Source organism: Lepisma saccharinum, chromosome 6 (assembly GCF_977018435.1).
Source record: "Lepisma saccharinum chromosome 6, izLepSacc3.1, whole genome shotgun sequence".
Classification (NCBI taxonomy): domain Eukaryota; kingdom Metazoa; phylum Arthropoda; class Insecta; order Zygentoma; family Lepismatidae; genus Lepisma; species Lepisma saccharinum.
The window spans coordinates 37,730,042-37,754,396 of NC_139234.1; the positions used below are offsets into that span (position 1 = coordinate 37,730,042).

At 37.6% G+C, this 24,355-nt stretch overlaps 2 protein-coding genes across 3 annotated transcripts in view; one reads left to right on the top strand and one right to left on the bottom strand.

The window, feature by feature from the left end:
- The window catches only part of bdg (sodium-dependent transporter bedraggled), a 270,150-nt gene extending 253,484 nt beyond the window's left edge, over positions 1-16,666 (top strand). For both annotated transcript variants that reach the window (XM_083123786.1, XM_083123787.1), the window contains 9 exons: positions 922-1,043; positions 2,807-2,964; positions 4,260-4,482; positions 7,037-7,302; positions 9,068-9,199; positions 9,833-10,057; positions 10,707-10,907; positions 12,645-12,823; positions 15,567-16,666. In XM_083123786.1, coding sequence (XP_082979912.1) covers positions 922-1,043; positions 2,807-2,964; positions 4,260-4,482; positions 7,037-7,302; positions 9,068-9,199; positions 9,833-10,057; positions 10,707-10,907; positions 12,645-12,823; positions 15,567-16,155 — 2,095 coding nt within the window. In that variant the 3' untranslated portion in view covers positions 16,156-16,666. The remainder of the gene's footprint in view (positions 1-921; positions 1,044-2,806; positions 2,965-4,259; positions 4,483-7,036; positions 7,303-9,067; positions 9,200-9,832; positions 10,058-10,706; positions 10,908-12,644; positions 12,824-15,566) is intronic.
- A 517-nt stretch (positions 16,667-17,183) lies between these two features.
- LOC145989320 (uncharacterized) lies at positions 17,184-22,639 on the bottom strand. Its single transcript, XM_083124653.1, has 3 exons — positions 22,249-22,639; positions 19,831-20,132; positions 17,184-17,384 (listed from the first exon to the last, which is right to left on the bottom strand). Exons 1-2 carry the CDS (start codon positions 22,574-22,576, stop codon positions 19,873-19,875), a joined length of 588 nt encoding a protein of 195 aa, XP_082980779.1. The 5' UTR covers positions 22,577-22,639; the 3' UTR covers positions 17,184-17,384; positions 19,831-19,872.
- Between the last annotated feature and the right edge of the window lie 1,716 nt (positions 22,640-24,355).

Genomic DNA, 24,355 nt, shown 5'->3' on the forward strand with positions numbered 1-24,355 from the left:
CAGTAGATAAAAAGAGACATTTTGCCAAATTTCCGGGCTCTATACATAACCATCTGACAACACCTACCTAAAAGTTATAACTGAAATTATATGCATATAAGGGACTGGGGAACCTTAAAGTATTGTTAGTGGACCTCCACACATTCATTAATCTCAGCCCGTATGTGAAAAATAAAATATTGCTATGTGAGCAAATCATAGTAATGTAGTCACAGGCCATTGGTTGTGCATAATTACGTATTCTTAAATTAAACTTTGCATCAGACTCTGTATTAATAATAATTTATAACCCTGAACTATATGACTGTGGAAAAGTTCAGTCAGAAAGAAATAGGTATGGTTGTAGATAAAGATGTAAGATTTGCAGCAATGGATGGATAAAATAAAGACGGGCTAAAGGAAATTCTGTATGGAGTGCGAGGAGAAAGCTGCTTTATGACATATTTACCATATTCAATGTGCAGGACTGGTATTTTCATTACACTTAAGTCCTTTGTGAGCTTGAATTTTAAGTCCATTTTGTTGACAGATAGGCTAATCGAGACTGGACCTACAGTTGAAAGTGAGATCTGAGTCTTGTGCAATGTGTTTCTGTGTTTTCTTTGTGATCCAACATTACTTCAGGCTGTAATTTCTTTACTATCACCTCTTTTTAGTCTTACCTACTGCACTTTCTCATCCTGGACCTGACCAGATGCTCATTTTCAGCCAAAGAACCAATCCATTAAATTGCTTCCAATGTTTCAGTCTATTTTTGAAACACATGCACTGTATCTACGTATCAGAAAAGGAGCATTTTCATTGAAACATCATTGACACTTGTTGAGTTTTTAGTTGACTATTTCCACACTCAGCTTTTAACCTTGTAAGTTTCAAGTGGTTTGGGGTAATAATATGCATATTTTTTTCTGTTTCTTTCAGTGGGGTTGTCTTACAAAGGCATAATTTGTTATCGCCTGAAAGCACATTTGGACATTTGAAGTTCCAGGTGGCATTTAATTTGGCAGTGGTGTGGATGATTGTGTTTGTTTCTTTAAGTAAAGGTAAGGACATTGGTTGAATAGGGTAATTCCTTACTTGAAACAATGCTCTTCAACTAAGGAAGATTTCACTCCAAAGTGGCAAGTGGTATTTAACTAGTCGAATGCAGGCTTGTGTAGTCTTGCCTCGACAGTGTGAAATATTTGTGTTCATTGATTTGTTCCCACGTGGCACATGCCATTTGTCACTTGTCACTTTGGTGTGAAACCTCCCTTAGTGTGTGTTGAATCATGTGGATAAGATTACTTATAGTTGGGTTTTACAGAAGTTTACAGAGCTTTGAAGTGTAACTATTAAGGCTCGGCTAGACCTTTGATCTACACAAGCAAAGCAGTTTTCAAAATTTCGTCTCCTTTCAAAAAACCACCATGATATTCCAAATTCTGAAGATTTGTATCTGTTTAGAATTCCTTCTGAAGCATTCATGAGAATCACTTTTGCTGTTGCCTAGATATTTACAATAATTTAATACACACAAAAGGAGAGAAAAATCTCAAATACTACTTCATTGGCACTGGCCAAAAGCCCAGCCATGCCTTAACTATAGGGTTGTGCAGAAGTTGCCATGCATATGGTAATAACATTCTCCCCCCTTTTTTTCTTTACCTAAACATCAAACATTTGTGAGTGTGTTCATAACTTGCAAGTGTCATTGTATATTGAGATAAATGGTGCTACATAACAAAAGTATATGTAGCAGGCCCATAGCCAGGATTTCATTTTGGGAGGGGTTCATCCTTCATCAACAGCCACCATCTAGTGGCGAAAAAGTTGGGAGGCAGAAAACTTGAAGATGAATATTACAAATTATTATACAAGATGTTTAATCCTGCTAAGGATATGAAATTAATTACCACTATACCACTATATTTCAGGGAAGGGGAGCTTCAGCCTCCTTAGCCCTACCCTTGGCTACGTGCCTCATATGTAGTATATACATATATATATATATGTGTGTAGTCATAACAGTACCTTCCATATGTATGTCAACTTTTGTATAGTCGACGACAAGGATAAGAGTAGACTCATTGTTTATTCCACTCTATTCTCAGCAATGTGAATTTGATAAATTGGAATATATGACCAATGAGCAGAGGACATCTGTTTCAACATAACAGAATTCCATTCTTTAAAACAGTGTATGAATAAAAAAGAACAAAAAATTGCCTACAGTTATCCTTGTCTGCAGTACCAGCCTGCAATACTGACAAAATCCTGTGAAAGGACAAGAGATAACATAAATAGGAACATTTTTTTAAACAATACCAGTTAGTGAAACAGTCCTCCACCATGGCCGTGCGGTCTGAGGCACCTTGCTTTGGACGGCAGCTGCAGGACAGCATCGGTTTGAACCCGGGTTCAGTCTCCATTAATTTTCAGCCTGTGTATAGGGCCGGTGGCAACCCTCCATCGTGAGGAAATTGGGGAGCTACGAGTGTGTATCGTAATCCGGTCTCGAAAATCTCCTATAACGGCTGGGGGTTCGACATGCTGACCCCACGTCACCCCATTACCAGTTGACGAATTCCACACCTCTAAGTAGGATTGTGGATGGAGACTGGCAGTCGGGAGATAGGCCAAGGCCCTACAAGGGCTGTCGTGCTGCAGATTATTATTATCATTATTAGTTAGTGAAACAAATTATAGTAGTTAAATGAATTATTTTTACAATGTTTACAAAATATGTTTACAGTAATTAAAATTAGGCTTGTGAATAAAATACGAATTGGTTTCAATATTTTTTCTATACAATTTTCACTTTCAGGTTTGAAGTCTTATGGGAAGGTTGTGTATGTTTTTTCCTTACTTCCCGTCCTCGGTACATTTGTGCTGTGCGCAAAAATGTTGGGATTAACACCAAGCAGCGAGAGTCAGCAAGTATTTCCAGCAACTACGTGGAGTGAATTTTTCTTCAATAGTAAGGTTAGTTGTGTTGCATTCTCTTAGTTTCTGTGTGTACTGGTTCATTGTGTATATTCAGTAGAAAAGTCAACAATCTTTACAGGAAACATGTTTGTTTCCACAGTTAATGTTATGTGTGTGTGTCCCCGTTTCATTTTTTTCAATAATGTTCATTTCACATCAAAATGTATGGAAAATAAAACTTCAAATATGTTATTGAATCAAAATAGTAAACTTGTACTTGTAGAGTGCAAGTACGATCACATGGAATTTAGTGTTGTGAAGAAATACAATGTTTGAGTACTGGCTATGAAAGTAGGGTATCAATAATGAAAGGTTAAAAATAACCAGAGGGAGATAGGGTCAGCCAGTCTACCCCCCTCTCCTTCTGACCAACACAGAAGGAAAAGGAGGCAAAGAAATGCCTTTTTAGCATCAATAGGCATTTTCTGTATGGTATTTTAGTAGGCCGGAGCCAATATCACTGCTAATACTCTTATTGATTCCTACTTATACCTGTAACTTGAGTGATCCTAACCTGATCAATAGATATAAGAGATCTGTGCTATATTAGTGGAAGATGCAGCTTCCGAGAAGTTTCATAGTTCCCAAGGTTGTCGCTAGAGGGCAATAGTTCCTAATAGCAAAAACCTGTCTTTTGTTCAAGTCAAACTAGAAAAAAATCAACAAAGATCTGGCTGGTGATGTAGCAACTCTACTCACATAAAGGGTGGGGAGAGTCTGCGTGAAAGGGTATAAAAGCAGGTAAGTTATCAAATCACCACATACTGATATTTAAGAATTGTAACAATTCAATGTAATTCAGAATATTATAAATTTTAACACAAAATTTCCATCAGAACTGTAGCATAACAATCTACCAGAGTTTTGCTTTAATATAATTCATAATCATTTAATCACAAAATCCATTTCTCTTCATGCTGCTGTTACAAATATATGAAAATCAGGCATTTTGCAAAATTTCCAGCGAATACCAATGTTATCGGCTGACACTGATACGCTCATTCATAACATGAAGGTGTATACTAATTTTCACTGTCCCCCTCTAGAACTCCCCCCTCCCCCCCATGTCCCTAGTATTTTTTTTTGTGTCATCAATGAAAATAACCCTGATAAGCCTTGTTATTCAGTGTTACTTATATGTCACATGTTATATATGCACAAGCGTGTGTGTGCGTGAGTTTATATCCATGATAGAATTGTTTGCATGAGCTGTTTTTTAATATACAAATTTATTTTGTATTCTTTTTATTGATGAAAAAAACAAAACATTTTTTTTATGTTCTCCTGTCTAGTGCTGGGTTGCTGCAGCTACAGAAACCTTCTTCACGTGGGGTCTCCTCGGGGCTGCAGCCATGCAGATCTCCTCACACAACAAAGAAAAGCATCACCTGCGTCGAGATACTAGTCTAGTCATTGTTCTAACTCTAGCTATATTAATGCTGTCTGCATTTCTTGCAAATACATGTGTTCAACTGCTGGAAGAAAATGATTTCATTTATGTTCCAAGTTCCTTTGGTAAGTGTTTCTCCCAAATATAATTTCTTTCAGGGATCAGGGTATGTGTTCCAAATTTTGCATGGTGATTCATAGGGGTTCTGGGATAAAAGTCCTGAGTTGTATGTGAATACACACTTGTAAACAGTGAACATAGTTCAATGTTTGTGTCTTTGTTTTGAAAGTTGTTCTAAGATAAAAATTATAACAGGAGTTATTTTAAGAGGAGTTGCTTTATCCACTTTGGTTTTTCTAGTTCTTTAACGCTTTGATTTGAAAATTTTGATTTTTTTTTTTTTTTCAGAATTTTGAGAGTCTGTAGCCCCAGCAGCTCCCCCCTACATATTTCCAGTGCCTGCATGTTACGTTCCGTGTGCCTAAGACACTAAGTAAGGCATAATTGTGTGTTTGTGCTGCTATTACATCTTCATGGTTACAGGGAGATAGAAAAGTGATATAAAATAATCTAAAAAATAAATAAATAGAAGGTTGAGAATTATATATCAGAATAACCAGGAGAATTCAGGGAATTTGACCCTCCTACTAAATCAATAGAATTTTCATGTTGCAGTCAATATCACTTTTGTACGAATGATATCCACATTGCAACAATACTTTTCTTTTGAAAAAAGTGCTAGCCTCCATGGTGTAGTAGTCAGCATAACACTCGATGAAGCCACAGTCCCAGGTTTAAATCTTGGCATGGCACCTGATCATTCATTTCGTCAGTTCATTATTCATCCTCGTTGTTCTAATTAACCTAAGAGGTAGAAGAACAGCTCTGGAGCTCACCCAGCCTAAAATCATTGGGTACGTGGGGATAACCCTGCGGGTAAAGGCAGTCAGAGCATGGTGGTGGTAACATCACCTCCAAAATGGCCGAGATCGAGAATGTGTGGGATCCTACCCCAACATCCCCTAAACGTGCCCTCATGGCACAGTGCTATGTGCAATGGGAACTTTACCTTTTACCTTACATGGGTTTGATTAATTGATTGAGTTGGTGTTTTAAGTCCACTTTGTGCACAGTAAGTTTAATCGGAACTGGATCCACAGTTTAAAGTGAGATCCGAACCACCATGTGCCTCCACAGGGTATTAAACCTGGGATCCCTTGATTACAAGGTGACTACGCTACCACTGCACCATCGGGGAGGCCCTACCTTACCTAGATAGAAAAGCAATATGAAATAACCAAAGTAGAAAGGAAGAAAGGCGTGAAAACAAACACACTTCAGTGTCCTATTCTTCAAACAACTACATGTTTCACTTTTTCTATGTGTGAATTTGGTGTCTTCCTAGTTGTTTGATTAATATCTGTTCAAAATTTATTTGTTCTAGTTGTAATATGTAGCATCATTTTTTTAAAGTTTAGATGAAATTATCTAGTGCTGTTAAGTTTGGAACATAGAAAACATACTCTAATATATGTGTGTTTGATAGTAAACTTAGGGGGGAAGGGATGACCTTCTGCATTGCATTAAAGGAGAGAAGAAAAGTTAGGTGGGCAAATACGAATTTTGATATATGTATACATTCTGTATAGAAAAAGAGAACTAAAACAAAAATCATTGTCTACCATGCTCAAGGTCCCGGGTTCGATCCCCGGCCGGTTCAAATCCGGGAACTTTTCTAACGGTGGAAGCGGCCCCGGCGCCTACCCAGCGTCGAATAACATGGGTACCTGGGGGAAACCCTGGGGGGTAAAGGCGGTCAGGGGCGTGATGCTGATCACATCACCCCTCTCACGACCGGATCAAGAAAGTGTGGGGCGTTACCCCCACACCCCCTATACGCCTTCATGGCGTAGTGCTATGCACAGGGGAACACTTTACCTTTATTATTCAAAAGGAGGTAATGAAGGTTATTGTGAAAGATACAATATATGAGGGGTTCAGAGCACTCTATTGAAGATGGTTTTGAGAAAAAGACACATTTAAATAACTTAGTACTATGTTTAGCTGTTGGAGCACAAACATAGAGGAGCCTCTATGAGCAAGAATGTGGAGATCCTTACTTGTAGCACTGAAATATTGAAACTTCACAGTTCTAAGTTATACATGTAACTTTATTTCCACGAAAAGTGGAGTTACACCACATGTGCTCTGAACCCTTCATATATCACTACATGTCAATGTATTTATTAAGACATGAATTATTTTCTAATTACTTCAGTACTTAATTACTTAATGTCATCATGCAATGATGATGAAGGATGATGACACTTGCTTTGCCATTGTTGAAAATAATATAAAATATTAAATAATTCAGTTATGGGTGGAATTTTCCATGACTTAGTTCATACAATTGATTAAAAATATTTTTTTTAATTTCATTTTATTTTTTTAATATTTCTTTTTCAAGAACAGTGCTTGTGATGTGCACGAGATTGTGCGGTATAGTATAGAACCTTCATTCCCTTTTAAAATTTTCCTGTAGTATAAATTCCTAATCATAGTCCCTGTGAGAAACAAATAACAAAGTTTCATTGCATTTCAAAATGATTTTTAACTTCTAATTTTTTATTTTGTAAAATGACATATTCATATAATTAATTTGTGATTTTTGTTTTCTAGAAAAAATCTCCACCTATACTTTTCTGAAGAAAATTGGTTCCCCTTATGGACCTACACTCACAAATACTCCTATTCGCTACATGACACACACATCTCTGCTAGCTGGTGTGAGGATCCAACCTAACCAGGAGAGTGGCTACCAGGTTCTCCGATTAGCCACGGAGATTGTTCCCTCGACTTTAGCTCTTCTGGGTTCAGATGAAGTCTCTCCGTTCTGGGCTGTACTCTTTTACTTTATTTTAATACTGTTTGGGATAGCACAGCAGGTATGCCTTAGTTTTTACTCATGAAGCACCATGATACTTGTTAAAATCAACACAAACACACGAACAGCACGATAAAAAACACTAGAAGTGCTTTCGATTCCATCTCGGAATCATCATCAGGGCTGGTCAAGGGATGACAAAGGGGATGGGGTTAACTTCAACCACGTGTCCTTTGTTATCTCTTCACCAGCCCTGATGATGATTCTGAGATGGAATCGAAAGCTTGGAGAAACTCTTAAAGTGTTTTTTATCGTGCTTTTCGTGTGTTTGTGTTGTTTTTAACAAGTATGTTGCCGGCACGTGACATAAGAAGTTTTTTACTGTCATAAAACCCCATGATATTTAATCAGAAGTTTCATATCAGTTCATTTTCAGCAAAATAATTTCAATACATCACAAATACTTAAAATATCCCATATTATGATTTTAACTTGCATGTTTTGAATGATTTTACATTTCACTAGAAAAACTAAAACAAATTTATTTTGCCTGTGGTTGGAATCTAACCTTTTGTTCACCTGAAGACAAGAGAAGAAGTGTTCTCTCGAAACCCAGTGTTACATTACATCTAAGTAAAAAGCACTAGACAATGAATAGTGTCCAATTTACATTGCATTCTAATGCTTCATCATAATTCTCTATTGAATGTTACTAAATCATCAAGAGTTATAGGAAATGATAAAAGTAATGGATGTAATAAGTTAGAACTTATGTTTGGATCATGAAGAAATTAGTCTGCAATTGTAGTGGAAAAATGTATTGACTAGTGTTTTCATTAGTACCTTTTGAGCCAGCAATTCAACCAAGTGGGGAGCTATCATACCAGTGGTTTTGGTTTGGTTTGAGTTGGTGTTTTAAGTCATACCAGTGGTAATGGTAATAATATTCAGTGATAAACTTGAAAGAAAATTTGATACAAGAAGATGATAATTTATGTTTCAACTATCAAAAAATCACCAAATGCATGAGAGAATGTGCTTTGTTCAGCCTAAAGGAATGACAGAACTTGTTTGGGCATGCAGATATTAAAGAAAACATTTTTTGATGCACACTGTCATCATTGCGAGTTAATTTTTGTAGCATTCTAATTTATTTTTAAAAGACTTCGAGAGCCTCCCTAATGGTATACTGCCAAGTCTGTTTCCTTCTAATCAAGTGATCCCAGGTTCGATATCTGGGAAGATACAATACAAACTGTTATTTAAACTGTCTAAAATAGGTTTAAAACAGACTTTGAGAAGACTTTATGTATTTTGAATACAGACTTGTTGTGCTGTGAAATACGTGTTGAAGCCTCTGTCCTGATAGATGAGCACATCAAGCAGTTGAGTTTCAGTCTTGCCACTGAAGTTCCCAGGTTCGAATCCCATCCTGGGCATGGATGTTCTTCATGATCATCTCTTCATCAACTTCATCTAATCATCACTCATCCACATCATCACAGGTAGCCAAAATGGAGAAATGTGTCATAAAATAACGATAATACAAATACAAAAATGCATCTTGAAGCTTTCCTTATGATGTCTGAAGAGATTTGACTGGGATATCCATCAGACGAGTTCTAGAAAGATTCTAAACATTCTAGAACAAATTACTCTCACTTCAATTTCTGAAGATGAGTAACCTCTACCATTCAAAAACTCTGAAACTTTTCCCGAACCAAGCAGTTGGAAATCCCAAGTAAAGTCTATTTAAAAACTTGTATATTCCATGTATATATATATATTACCTGACTTGTCTCTCTAGAATTTAATATCTTTTCCAGTTGACCATCTGGCACTGTGTCATAACAGGGGTCATGGCAATCAATGCGAAGACCTTGAAGTCATGGGAAACTACAATCACATTTTTTGCCTGTGCCTTCGGATTTATTTTGGGTTTACCTATGACAACAGAGGTTAGTGATTATTATTTGTCATCTATGTTTTATACCTTAATTGGTAATAGTGCTGATTTTTTGGTGGAAGAACTAAACAGTTCTCTGAATAACAGCAGTTGTAATAAATCTGGGTAAAGGCATATGTAGATTATATATCATTTAGATTGCAGTAAAACTTTATTTCAATATAAGTCAGATAGTATACATGCATTTAAGAATGAATCAGATTTCTCTAATATAAGATTCAGATGTAAATTTTTGTTTCCATTACTGTCACTAAAGGGTTCGAACGTGAGTTTCTTGCAATAGATGTTAATTAATAATATTGTGCATTTGGTTAAAAATCAATAATGAAATATATAAAACAACATTTTTCATAAGTGTTTAAAACTTGAATCCAAATATCCAGAAAAGTTGGAGTATTACATGCCAGGTCTGATAGACACATGCTAAATCATAATAGCTTTTATTTGATTAAAAATCAATAATGAATAATATAAAAACATTATTTGCAATAAGTGTTTCAAATTCCAATACTAATCTCTAGAAAGAAAAAATTGAGTTCTATATGACAGGTCTGCTAGACCAGATCAATTGTTATTCTATGGTTGTTATTGTAGCAGTCATTATTTTTAAAATATTTATTTTCAGTTGGGGATCTTTGTGGTGTATTTTCTGGACTATGCAATTGGTTGTGCTTGGTGGTTGATGGTAATCTACCTGCTGGAAATCTGTGCTGTTTTCGTTGTTCGTGGCCGACCATACAGTGGGGAGAATGTTGTGAATTCTCTCTTCAATGCTCCTGGTTGTTTGCAGTCCTGGGCTGCTCCTTTGCTGTCGTTCACATGGAATGTTTTACTTCCTGTAGCATTAATGGTAAGCAACACGTGGATTTTTATTTCAGTTCTCCAAGGTAAAATTATTACAACTCAAGATCTCATATTTTTTGGAAAATATAATGGTCAAATTTGTGGTTATTCCGCTCCCCCATTTCCCCAACCATACTTTGTGGTTCAAATGTTTCAAACTTTTATTACCAAATGATGGCCCAACTGGTTCCCTAAAATGTCTGTGAATTTCATTGTTTCATCAATTTCATCATATCACCCCCTCATCTTCATTGTCCGTATGTGAAAAAAATGGAGCAATCAAATCAATCAGCCAATCAAATCAAAGATGCTAGCCTGAGAACCTCATGATTATTTCAGTTGTCTTTTACCTGATGATGAAAACATGTGCTGTTAAAAATACGTGAGGAAATAAATTAAATCATGTCATTACATTAATTAGGATCTTATATGATATGTATTAATCATTAATTTGACATCTAAAACAACACAGTATGTTACACTACAATACCACACAATTTTTTTTTAGTTTTTTTCTTACCAATGATTTTCAGTTCATTGTTTCGGCATTTTTCCCGATTCTAAGTTCAAGCAATAATCACCAGAGATCAATACATGTTATTCACTTATTTTTAACTAACTTTGCAAATCGCTAACAAATATATTTTGACTTGCAGGTACTGTGTATCACAGTGTTTAAGAGTGGAAACTTTCGTGACCTGTACAATTGGAGCAGAGTGAGCGGGTACGACTACTGGCCTGTATGGACAAGAGAGGTAGGCTGCCTGCTACAAATGCTGCCTCTTCTCACCATTCCATTCGTTGGCATTGTCCAGAGCTGTCGCTACTTGACTGCAGGGCCTCCGGATCTCTTTGATGTAAGTTTCTGATGTTTAGTTTAATGTAAGTTCCAATGAGCTATTAAGGAAATGCAGGGATATATATTTACAAACAATTTATATTGCAATTCATTGGCATATTCTGAAAATTTGACCTGGTTTACCGCAACAATTCTTATTTATTGTATGTAATTATTATACATTAGTTAGGTATAATAGAACTAAAACACCAGTGCAGGAATACAAGCAACACAAATAAAAAAAACTCCAACAACTTCAAATTTCCCGGAAATCTCTACATATTTGAAAAAGTTTGTACACCAGCGGTAATCAGATAACATGGGAGAATACGCCACTGTTGCCATTTGATGTACATACCATACATTAATTTTTGATGTAGTTACCACCATTTTTGAGGCACTTGTCACTGTGGGGCACCAGTTTTTGTATCTCTTCACTGCTGAGTGATGCCACCTGTCATGGAAACCAGTTAATGGTAATGGTTTCTTTGACCCTCTTGTTGTCGTGGAACCACTGGCCAGCAAGGAATGATCTCAGATGCAGGAATACATAAAAAAAATCACTTGGTGCTAAGTCTGGGCTGTAAGAGGGAATGATTGAATTGTTCATGGCCAAATGTCATAATGAGAGCAGCAAGTGGGCATTGTCATGCACAATTTCATGTCCTTCATTGAAGAGTTGCCCCCATCCCTGAATCATTGAATTGCTTGTGGCATATTTTCCATACATCTCACAAAGTTTACAATAAATTTCAGTCAATTTCATTTTCCTTGCATTCAAGAAATGGATTATACTGCATTGCAAATGTGGCAGACTTCATGGTTCTCTTAAACATTATGAACACACAGCACAATGCATGAATACTGTTTGAATGACTGCAAATGACATCCATGCTTTGGAGACAAATTAACAAACTGGCATGCATGTGCACCATCATGACCATAGTGTTGCAGTGGTAATATTTGTAAACAGAACATTTGTGAATATCCTTCATATATTTATCCTCGTACCAGTTTCTTTGCAAACCACCTAAACTTTTCCAGAAAGTAATATCTATTGTTTTCCAAGTCGTCATTACAGTTCCTCAAAAGCATCCTTGTATCCACCTGCTTTAAAACATCTGAATGATTGCTCATGAAAATGTTAAATGTTTAATGGCATCGTGGTCTTTAATCAGTAAAGATGTGTTTAAAGTGATATCTTCTTAACTATGGTCTTGCAAACTCAAAAATTACTTTTAGTTTGTTTCAGGATATATAATTTTAACCTTTTATCGGTCAGATTTTTACTCCAAAACTTCAGTGACTTCAGAATTAGCATATCTGGTGAATAGAAGATGATAATGCCTGACCATAAAATTTTGATAATCCTCCCATTATTTTTATACTTGTTGATAAGAAGGTAAAAGATATAAAGTTTCATATGATCACTGTGTAAATACAGTCTTCTTATTAAGTACTTTATTCTATGTTAAATTACAGAATTGAGATTGCTAGTAGAATGCATAAATAATGCCAGGCAAATTGTCCAGTCCCATGTTCATTCACGTTGCTTTACACAATCAAAGCTTCATAGGAAGGGAGATAAACACCAGCGAAACAGAGAACAACTTCTATAATTTTTCATTCCTCTACAACATGTAAATGAATTAAAAATATTGATTAACAATTTATCTGTCTTGTCACTTCAGTGTGAAATCTCCCTACAACGTTTCCTTTACTCCTTTTAAATTGTGTATGTTATTTTTTCTTCCAGAGAATACAACTTTTGTATAGACCTCCATTGGACAGTGATGCAAGCAACGAAAATCAGCAAAACAACGAATCATCATCAGTGAACGTTACCTCAAGTACAACAATTGCAGAAACTCCATTTGAGGATCCCCCTCCAAAGTACACCCCTCCTCCCTCATATTCAACAGCCACAGGTGCAAGGTGAGGCAATCGCACTTCATTTTGTTTTCTTCATAAATTAGCAATTATTTTATCCTCAAAGTAAGCTTTTTATACAGGATTGCTATAAAGTCGTTTTTCACTAGCAGTAATGAGTTTGTCATTTGCTACTAGCAGTTCTATTACATGCTCTTCAGGCGCCCATGCCTAGAGAATCTTAAGTGCAGAAAATTTAAATTATGTGGAAAGTTTCAATTGAAATATAATTAGTGATATCAGCTGATTCTTTTCCAGAGTCTGCAAAAATAGTACATAGCATTTTTATAGAGTCTAAATATCCTGGAAATTATGGAAAATACATAATTTTCATTATTTTTGAGACAATATTGTGTGGAGATGTGCATTTTGTGATTAAATGAATATCTCGCCTGAATATTTTAAAGCAAAACTCAGATAGGTTGAAAACTTATGCATTAAATTTTGTAATTTTTATGAGTCATTTTGAATTGTTACGATTTTCAGTTATTGGTGTTGGTATAGATTCAAAGTGGTATCGTATCATCTCAGTACTAATATTTTATGTGTTGTGACCAGGAAAGAGTTAAATGTATAATACTGGAAAATGTGAAATCTTGCAACATGAAATCTGAGTTTCACTGTATTCTTCTCCGTGCATATAGCACGGTGCCATTAAGGCACATTTAGGGGATGTGGGGCTATCCCCCACGTATACTCAATCTCTCTTGACCAGAGGCGGGGCATGCATGTAGCCGGTATTACCGCAGGTAACAGCAAAATGTAAAGAATTAAAAAGTTGTTTCAATAAAATGACAACATTGTTAAATACGTTAATGAACACCATTGCCGTTGAATAGATATTGCCTAGGACATTTTTTCTGCAGTCGACAAGCAAAGAGGAAGGTCGTTCTGCTACCCTGAAGAGGCAACAAGGGTGCCAATGCAAGGAAAGCACGGGGAAGGACTTTGGGGTTATTCATATTCCTGTTAAGGGGCCTTGTTGCCGTTCATACCTACCGGATCAGCCAGTGTTGTCACATCGGATTGGCAGAAAAGAGCTAAATTCCACCTAAAATAGGAATACCATTTCTGTGAAGCAACTAGAGTTAGACTGCAAAGCCAAGGGGATTGAACTACAACTTAGACTAGTTAGGTAATAGACGAAAATATAGTTCCTTGATGTGATTTCTGATTTGGACAAACCTTGCTCCAAAATACAAGGGTCGTTCAAGGTTGACCAGGACTTTCGTGCGTAAAATATTAATGAATCAATGGAGCGCTGCATTACTAGGGCAGGACAGACCATGATTCCTTGCGAGTAACCATGATCCTTTGCGACACATTTGGCGCATGTGCAGTAGTGTAAACAAAGATGGCGGCAAGTAGTGTATCTGTTGCTGTGGAACAGCGGTGTATAATGAAATTTCTCGTGAAGGAGAAGGTGAAACCTGCTCAAATTTGGCGCAGACTGCAAGCACAGTATGGTGAACAAACACTGTCACGGGCAAGAGTGTACGAGTGGTGTCATAAAAGTTCCCCTCCACCCAAGAAAAGAAAAGCGCTGCCGTCTGCTGGTAAGATTTTGGGAACAGTCTTCTGGAACACGAAAGGTGTTATCCATGTGGATTTTGTGGAGAAGGGTGCCACAATTAATGCCAAGTATTACTCAACACTGCTTCACGGTGTTGTACGTGGGGCTGTTCGGAAGAAAAGACCTGGAATGTTGTCGAAACACGTCATTCTTCTCCATGACAATGCCAGGCCCCACGCGGTCCATTTGACTCAAACAACACTGGCCAGCGTGCACTGGGAGGTTTTACCACACAGTCCTTACAGTCCAGATTTATGCCTCAGTGATTTCCACTTGTTTGGGGCACTTAAAGAGCATTTGGGCGAGATGCACTTCCAGACAGATGAGGAACTCGAGAACGCTGTCCTGCAGTGGTTACGACACCAACCTACTTTTTTCTACGGCAAAGGCATCAAGGAACTTCCACAACGACGGCAATGGTGTCTGGATGTTCAGGGGGAATACTTTGAAAAACTGACATAGTTTGGTGCTTCTATGTATGTATATTTCCTGTCTAGAAATAAAAGTCCCGGTCAACCTTGAACGACCCTTGTACTAAGTTGGCAACAACAGTAGTACATACAGCTGGGCTTCCCTTCCACAAAGGAGCGGAGGTCTGTTATCTGCTCAGTGCTCACCACACAAACATCAAACTAACCCGAGAAAAGTGTGTATCTACTTCTTCCCCTTCGCACCTCATTGCAAAGAAACAGAGACAGATGAAGAATTGACAAGGGTCTACCACTATTCATTGGATTTTCGCAGTAACTGTTTCATGAGTGGTAGTTCTTTCTGGGAGTGTTTGTGGCTAAATCACTGTGCTACTTGCAAAACATGAATGAAATGAGCAAATATCTAGCTCGAAGACATGTTTTCTTTACCAGGGGGGGGGGGGGGATAACATCTAGCAGGCATAATAATTGTCGTACTGATAGCTGGTAACACTTTTGAAAAAGTCACGCCACGCCACTGCTCTCGACCATTTTAGGGGCAATGTGATCAGCACCATGCTCCGGTGCTCAGGGACTCATTGATTTGAGGCTGGTGAACCCCAGATTTGCTTTATCCAGAGACAATGTTGGAAAAATTCTGACAGATTACGAAGCATTTTTATTATTTTATATGGTTACTGATTTGAAGCTACTGCATTACACAAACACAACATTTAATAAAAATTATGTTTGTTTTTTCTTACAGGATTGCCAAGCTGCTTCGACGTAGCATAAGAAGAAGCATGAGAAGAATACAAAATGTCCTTGGCGAATCAAGTGGAGCATCAGAACCAGCCTCTAGTCTTCCTCCCCCTCCAGATTACGCAACCGTGATCATCGAGATGAACAGAGCAAGGGAAGAACAGGAATCCGTGGTGAACCCGGACACCACAAACTCTGTGCCACCGAGTGTCAGTGAAGAAGAGAGATGTGCAGTGAACAATAATCAAAACAGTCACAGCCGGACAAATTCTAACGGCACCAGCTCCACGCTCACGGCAGCTGAGGTGGTTCAGATACTGAGAAGCAGTATGCGCCGTAGTGTGAGAAGAAACTTTCAGCAGATTCGTGAAGGTGTGAGTGGGCAACCAACGAACATTGAAGGTGAGGAGGCACTCGTTGAAGGTGCTGCTCCTATCCACGTGGATTCTATTATTTTGGAGAACCTTCAAGATGGTGAAAATGAAACATGCAATGACGGTGAACAAACAACGGACGGTACTCAAGAAGAATCAAGTACAATTAACGAAGATAAAATTACCCTGGATGTAGACAAATCCTCATCTGTGATATAGATACTTCTTATTCTAATAAGAACATATCAGTCCAGTGCTTTGGTGTGTGTGTGTGTGTGTGTGTGTGTTTGTACGAGAAAATGTGAATTAATTGATGCATGTGCCTAATTGTGTGTAAAAAAACAAAATACCAGAATATGCACAAAATAGTGCTTTTAATATTACAATTGCTTGAAAAAGTTATACGTTGTGTTTCTTTTACTGAAAGACTTTATTTCATGTACCAAAGCTGAAAGAGAAGCTTTCTGTTGTAAATGTGCTAAATACTAACTTATTATACGAGATATTTTTTGTCCAGTCTTTTTAAAAAGTTGATTATGTATGGCTGTTTTATTGTATTGTAGCAAGTCCATCCTTTTTTTAACTAATAAGACTGAAGCCTGACCTTGTGGTCTGTATTACTATGTGAGATGTTATATAAATATGTCTTGTAACTTAGTTCATACAAAACTATGTGTCAAGGAGAAATAATTTTTGTACATGTGTGCTTTCCACATTATAATGTTGTAATAAAAATGATCTTTTTTTATGTCTTGTTTTCTTGCTAATCCGAGAATGTCAGCATTCCCTGTTTTACTTACCCTCTTGTTTCCCATCGTGGACCGATTCCCAAGTCTTGACATGACATGATGTGATGTACTAAATGATCATTCAATGCTACATGATGTCACTGGAAGAGTATGGCCAATCTTAATTACCTCATTTACAGCTGGGTAGAACATTGTTACTTGGCAAATCAAATCTCCATATTCGAGGGATTGATTCATTTTTCCACATCTCATACCATGTGGTAGCCTTGGTGATAAAATTTGATAAAATATCTCCTTAAATACTATTTATGTATTCTGCAATAGCCAGTGCCAGATGTGTAAAATGTTAATGAAAGTGTAGACTTCCACTGCAAGTGCTGGCATTACTCAATATAAATTTTGCACATTTGCCCTTTTGAACATTAAATGCAACAGACCATGAAAAGTTGATTTTGTGTTTCTTGTCACTACTACAAATAAGAAAATCGAAACTTGAATTTAATATTTTTATTAATTTTTATCTTTCCTGTACATTTTTAATGCATTGTTTGTAATTTGAAAAATAAATAAAAATAATAAGTTAGTGGGATTTTATGTTGTTTACTCCCGAGATTAGAACTGAGTTGAAATCGACAGCTGTTTCCACTCATTGATATTTCCACATATTGTTTTTAATTTGTAGTTTCCTGAGGAGATAATCTGGAAAAAGAAAAAAAATGTTCAATATTAGAATATTTAGTTTTCAAATATTAAAATGTTCTCACCAGTTCTATTCAATAGCAGTAAAGTCAGTCAGTATTTGTACTATCTTTTTATGGCATTATTGCTTGCTTTGAAGATAGTATTTTTCTATTACCCCTATTGTCTTTCTCCTGCTATGTCATTGTAGATAATTAAAAGAAATACATTGGAGTTGAATCAGCTTAATTTGTAACCTGATTTCCAAAATTGGCATCAATTTACGGAGGAAGTGAATTGATTGATTAATGAGAAGGTTCTATATGTTACACAGCTTGTACTTGGAATAGACAATCAGGTATACTCATGCTGATGTGTTTGTTATAGGAGGCCACATTCCTAGAACATATCTTACATACTTTTTTCCTTGGTCAAATCAAAATTTTGTGACCCAATCAGTGTTGCCGACTTAGGGGCTTCAACCATAATTGGTCCTATACTTAACAGTTTTACATAGTCACTGTGTATTGTGTACTATACATGCATGTGTTGTAAGAATTTGAATATAGGTTAAATCTGCACTGATTAAACCTTATCCAACAACACAGGCAACTTTGGAACAACATAGGAAAGAGGAAGGCCAGAAGTGAAAGTGTAGAGGGTCAAGCATGGCTGCAATTCACTTGCTTGAAAATTCTAGCATAATTGTCCCTTGGAAGGGTTCTCAACATTATCTCCCCATTGTATTTTTGTAAAGCTTTGAATAGGTGTTTGAAAATTAGTTGCAGATTTTGATTTCTGGCCTTGCATTAATCCAACATGCCAGAAGTTTCGTGAGGGTGGACAAGAGTGACAAGTATAGCAAGAAATATGTAATGAAAACATTAATGTGAATTCAAAAATACTCGTGTACTAACAGTTTGAATGCAGAGCTAAAGAAACATATTTAAAAATAAGTTTTCTGAAAAAATCAATTTCCTTTATTCATTTCTTTAGTTGCAATCACATGCCTCTTGGGCATGACTGTCTTCTAAACAAATTGATGCTTTAGAGGAAGAAAGCTCTGCAATGCTGTTTCTACTGTATTTTTCTCTATACATTATTACATAAAAATTCATAACGCAGAGTTGAGGGTCTGATTCGTACTGTGGTCCCCACTTGAGTTACTTTGGAGGGGCAGACAGTGCCTTCCCTTCCAAAGTCTGCACCTATGTGCCCAATAAATTAAAACTTTTTGATTGATTGATTTGTTGTTTTAAGTCCACTTTATGCACAGAAAGGCTAATCGGGACTGGACCTACAGTTTAAAGTGAGTTCCGAACCACTATGTGCCTCCACCGGGTATTGAACCCGGGACCCCTTGATTACAAGGCTACAATGCTGCACCATCGGGAGGCCCTTGAAAATAACTATATTATAAGATTGTTATTTTGTAGTTCCTAAGCTATTGGTGGATCACAATGTCAATTGTATCTTTCATTGACAGGCAGGCAGATTGCTTGAGAACATGGTAGCTGTTTCAGTACATGGAATTTCACATTTCTATTTCTATTAGTTTTGGAGTAATGCTTGGGTATAAATTAAACTCTAGTATTGATTAGTACTGACAAATATATGGCATAAAGTTGGTATTTATCTCAGCCCTTCAAATTCTATTGTTATGTGTTAAATAGTTTCTGAAATATCCCTATGTTAAAAATATATTCAATGGCTTAGCTCCCATAGATGGAGAAGTCAATTGAGTAAGTTAATAAATTACCAAGTTTTCGAGTCCAATAAATATTAAAGCATCATCACCTTGTAATCAAGGGGTCCTAGGTTTCGGTATCCAATGAAGGCACATAGTGGTTCAGATCTCACTTCAAACTGTGTGTGCAGTCCCGATTGGTCTATCTGTGCATAGACTGGACTTTAAACAAACACACCAATAATTTTCAGATCTACAGCTCCATTAGTTTGACATATTACGAGACCAATTGTTGTCTCTTACAGGTAGATAGATGGGTGCGATTAACATAATTTGTCACATTGAGCTGTTATTTTGTAGATCTATCAAATGTTATCTCTGTGCCTCAAGTAATTTCTGAGCTACTGATACTTGACATGCTAGGTGCACAACACCTTCACTTAATGGTACTTACAGTTGAGTTATATTTTTAACTACAAGTCAGTAACTTTTAAAAACCAACTTTCTAAATGTAGGTGTGATGAAGTTAACACCAATTCACAACCTGGTTTTTGCAACATCCCTGGTTATTCTTAATTTGCATCTTGAGGCCTAGTTAAACCTCTTAAATCCTCCTATCACCAGCTGGATCTCTGCAATTTGCTGATGTCATTTCAGCCCAGTGCCCATCACTCGCCCTCCCACTTAGGCTCACTAACTGAAGTTTCACAGTCCAGTTAAACGTTGTGGTACTAATCTGACTGACATGACTAACACATAGGCATGATGGCAAGAACATACCTGACTTCCTTCAAAGTCAACTGATGCTGAGTGCTGCCGTCTTTAGTTGCTGATCGGGCTGTCAAAACTCCTGTGATGTCCGTAGCTGTCGAAGTGGGCATAGCTAGGTGGGCCCCATCTGTTCTGATTTTGATTGAAGACCTTTGCAAGTCCTGAAATTGCTGCCAAAACCAAGGAGATCTTTCCAACCAGGAGGGCCTTGAAAGCCAGGAACTTAGCAGCGATGACTCCCAGGGTGATCAGGAGGGTGTAGAAGCCTCCAGCGGCAAGGAGGGGGAAGATGAACCTTTCCTTGTGGCCACCTGAAAATAGAAAAATAGAGGAATTAATTGTTATTTCAGACTATTCGTGTTACTCATACATATTTTAAAATTCAATTTTCTGGTGTAGTACTGGATGAGAAGTTAGGTGTCATGTAAAGAGAGTAGATGCAGGCAGGGGCCAGGGGGGGCTGAGCCCCCCCTGGAACTATCGTCACCCCCCTGGCACTGAGGTCAGCCCCCTTGACACTAGGTAAAACTATTGTGTGTAATTTGTTTGCAGTGAAGAGTGAATATGTAGACAGCCGATATTATTTTGCTCACAACTTTGGTGAAGGATAAATTCAGGGAGCATGAACAGCAGCTATTACATTCGTTCATCTTATTTATAAGAAGTCTAGTAGCGGCAAGTATTTAGGAGATTCTCTTCTCTAGCTTTCAGAAAGTTCCTTCACAGGGGAGCTTCTTTATCTGTACCTTCATTGCCCCTGTTGCAACCTCCCATTTATACAGATATCTGTGACTTTGATGTCATTATGCAAATTCCCTTCACATCTTCGTCAAAGGCTAACAGCGCCCAAGTTTTGGGAACGAAGGGGAGTTTTATTGTTTCTGCCGGGGAGTGGAATGTACGCTAGGCACTATGATTGAATATTGCCCCTTTTTTGTTGTGTGATATCTGTATCATCAAACGTAGTATGGAGTGTGTGGTAAGGGATGATTTCAGTAGCAGCCAATTAACACTTCAAGTGATATTTTAAAAGATATAGAAAAAAATGTAGTATTTGTGTGATATTTCTAACTTTATGTAACTTAATGACGCCCCTCCTCCCATACACATAATTTACCTTAATTTAACACTGTTAAACTTTTGAAAAATGGAGTTGATTTACAAAGCCCCCCCTCATAACCCATGAGCCCCCCTGGAGATCAATTCTGGCTACGGGCCTGAGTAGATGTCAGAACAAGACCGTGCATAACAAATGGCCAGTTATTAGAAAATTAGAACAATGGTTGATCCTCTTGGAGGGGGGGGGGGGGTTCTAGAAGAGGTAAGAGATCGATTAGCTATTTCCATCTTTTTCAAGAAATATGCTTTAAAGGTAAATTATGTACATGACAAAGTGGGTTCCCCTCCTGACCAATCTGTAAGTTATAGCTCAAAGTGCCATTCTGTGTGAATTCATTAGAGAATCTTTCATCTCAGAGAGAATCCAAAATTAATGTCGAGAAAGATCATTCACTGCAAAGAATGTACATAGGAAAGTGTAAATAAAGTGTGTGTGTGTGTGTTTACTGGTCTCAGTAACCTCTAAGAGAGAAGCTGTGGAAATATCAGAATTTGGCATCTATTTGCTGCTTGGCAAAACAGCACTTCTGAAGCTAACTGAATTCTTTTGTGTAACACTGCAAGAATCCTCATCTATTTCCTACTTGAGAAAATGGTAAGTGCATAGCTAAGTCCAGAGCTAATTCAATTGAGGACTAAAAGTTGTAAATGTTGTAAGTGCCAAAACCGAAAATGTTGGGATATCGCATCATTCAGCACATCATCCCGTACGAACGTTCACACTAGTGCCTTTTTACAAGCCCTTTGAACTACTTAGAGGGCTACCAGCCTCTTTTCACATTTACCACATTATCAAGCATGGCACATTTCACAGTTTAACGTGGAAAACAGTGTTTGAATTCTTGTGGCACTTACAGCGTTTACCAATTTTAGTCTTCAATTCTTGCATGTATTACTGAAATAATCCTTATCTATTTCCTGCTTGCAAAACAGTAAGTTCAGCGCTAACAGAATTCCTGCATATAACTGTAAGAATCCTCGTCCGTTTCCTACTTGACATAACAATAAGGCCAGAGCTAACTGAATTCTTGTGTGTATTTCTACAAGAATATTATCCTCACCTATTTCCTGCTTAACAAAACAGTAATCTTCAGAGCTAATACAGAGTAATTCTTACAAGTGTTCATCTATTTCCTACTTGACAAAGCAACAATCTAGAGCTAACTGAATTCCTGTGTATTACTGCAAGAATCCTTCTCTGCTTCATGTTTGACAAAACAGTAAAACCAGAGCTAACTGAAATTCTGTGTATTGCTGCAAAGTAGTGCAGTTGGAGTGAAGGATTGTGTCAAAGACAAAAGCTCTTACGTGCTTCCTGGATCTTGAAGGAGACGTTCTTGACGAGCGCCGGGAAGATGTCTGCCAGCAGGCTGCTCCAGTTCTGCTCAGTGATTGCTCTGCTGGCGGCCACCTGGGTGGCGTCGTCGCCCGAGTACTGCAGCTCCACCCCCTCCATCAGAGACAGGGACCTCTTCTGCACCAGCTTGTACAGGCTGCCCAGGAGCCTCACCCTGAGACAGTCCAGGTCCCCGTCCGAGAGACAGTCGCTCAGCTGTCTCCCCTGGTCCGATGGTTGTTCGGCCGCTGAGGCGACGAGGGCCAGAGACAGGACTAGAAGAACTCTTGCGGAAGACATGATTGCGCTGTGATCGTCGGGCTGCGAGTGATGCTGATTCGCTGTGACATTTCTGCTTTTATATGCAGACGACACTTCTCGGCTTTCATTCGATACCTTGTTATCGAAGTTGAAAGTAGAGTAACAGTTGGCATAAAACGACATTTAAGGTTAGAACAGAATTTTATTAAGAAAGTATTCAGTAATCGTGACAAACGTTCTGCTTCTTTCACATTAGGCATGTCTGTATCTAGCGACAGCTTCCATATATGGTTTTGCACAATGCATCCAGCTCAGAGGAATTATTTATTTAAATGTATGCTACTTAATTGATGCATGAGTAGATGCAAAGCATAAGAGACTTTCACGTTGCTTGCAAAGAAGAAAAATGAGGGCTAAGTGTAACACGTGACACATATACCACTTGAAATTCATGAATGAGAGACAGGCGCGAATCCACGGGGAGGGCGATAGGGGCAATCACCACTCCCAACTGCCAAGTTTGCAGATAATTATTATGCCTAATATCTTTGAAGACTCAAATGTTCTGCCTTTCATCACAAACTTGAACAGGCTCTTGATTTTTTTTATATAACTTTGATTGAAGTCTACATTTTGCTCATGATAGGCTAATCGGAATTGGACCAGGAACCACTCTCCGAGATGCCTCAAGCGGGAATCGAACCTGAGACCCCTGCAGGGGTCTATTTGTTTATTTATTTTACTCCTGGTATCTGATCGTTCATTTACCGTGACAAAAGGGACTATTATGATAACGACAGACAATAACCACCTATTCCAACCCTGAACCCATATTTTTGCCAAACAAAGAAGAAAACAAAACGCTGATCTCTAGAAAATAGTTGGTTCCTGCTAATACAACCATATATTGTTTATAAAACAATGCAAGTTTAGGTTAGATTTGATTCTCTGTGAGGTGAGGTTGGTACCCGACTGAAATTTGCCCCTCCCAACTGTAACTTCTGGATCTGTCACTGATGAGAGAACTACTGTTTCTGTCAAGAAATATGTCAGAACGAGTGTCAAGTTACGGTAGACATGTGCTCTTAGGGTTTGGCACAACTTTTTTGTGTACATTGCACATTGCGTCCTCAGAAATTTACGTAGCGAAAATTGACTGTAGTCTGGAATAAAACTAAAATACGTATAAGCTTCAAGTATGAATAAAAATCTCGTTGTGACAGAAATATCAACCTTTGGGAACCGCTAGGCTACAGTAAAGTATGTTATTGTATTTTATTTTCTTGTTGATATTACTTTTGATCATTATCAGTTTGTATGCTGTTAACCGTTTTAATAATACTGCTAACTGAAAATCTTGGGAAAATACTTATGTAAGGAAAAAAATCGGAATAACCAAATTATAAGTCCACTGGAATAATGCCCAAATTATAAATGACATATATATAAACGAAACGATAGCAGAAGCTATACGTTAACATGTAAGGTTAACCTTGTATTATTTCTTTTGAGGATACCTATCCAGTATTGACCCATATTGCACAAAGTTAGAAAGGGATATTGGTGAACATGTGGACTATTATTTTGTCGGGAGGTACATACTGTCACCGGCAATAAAAAATGGATACCTAGATCCTGCGAAATACTCGCTTCCGTGCGTTATGTGTGTTGCATAACTATACGGCGATAAGTGGATTTTATTAATTCAATGGCAACTTCTACCACCGCCGTAAAGTTAGGCAACAGACACAACGCCTTGCAGGCAAGCGAGAATTTCAGAATCTAGTTGTCCCATTTTTTTGCCGGTGACGTATACAT

Coding starts and splice junctions, on each gene's coding strand:
- LOC145989320 (XM_083124653.1), bottom strand. CDS start 22,576: ATGTCTTCCGCAAGAGTTCTTCTAGTCCTGTCTCTGGCCCTCGTCGCC. Junction 20,133..22,248: donor CTTCAAGATCCAGGAAGCAC/GTAAGAGCTTTT, acceptor TTCTATTTTCAG/GTGGCCACAAGGAAAGGTTC.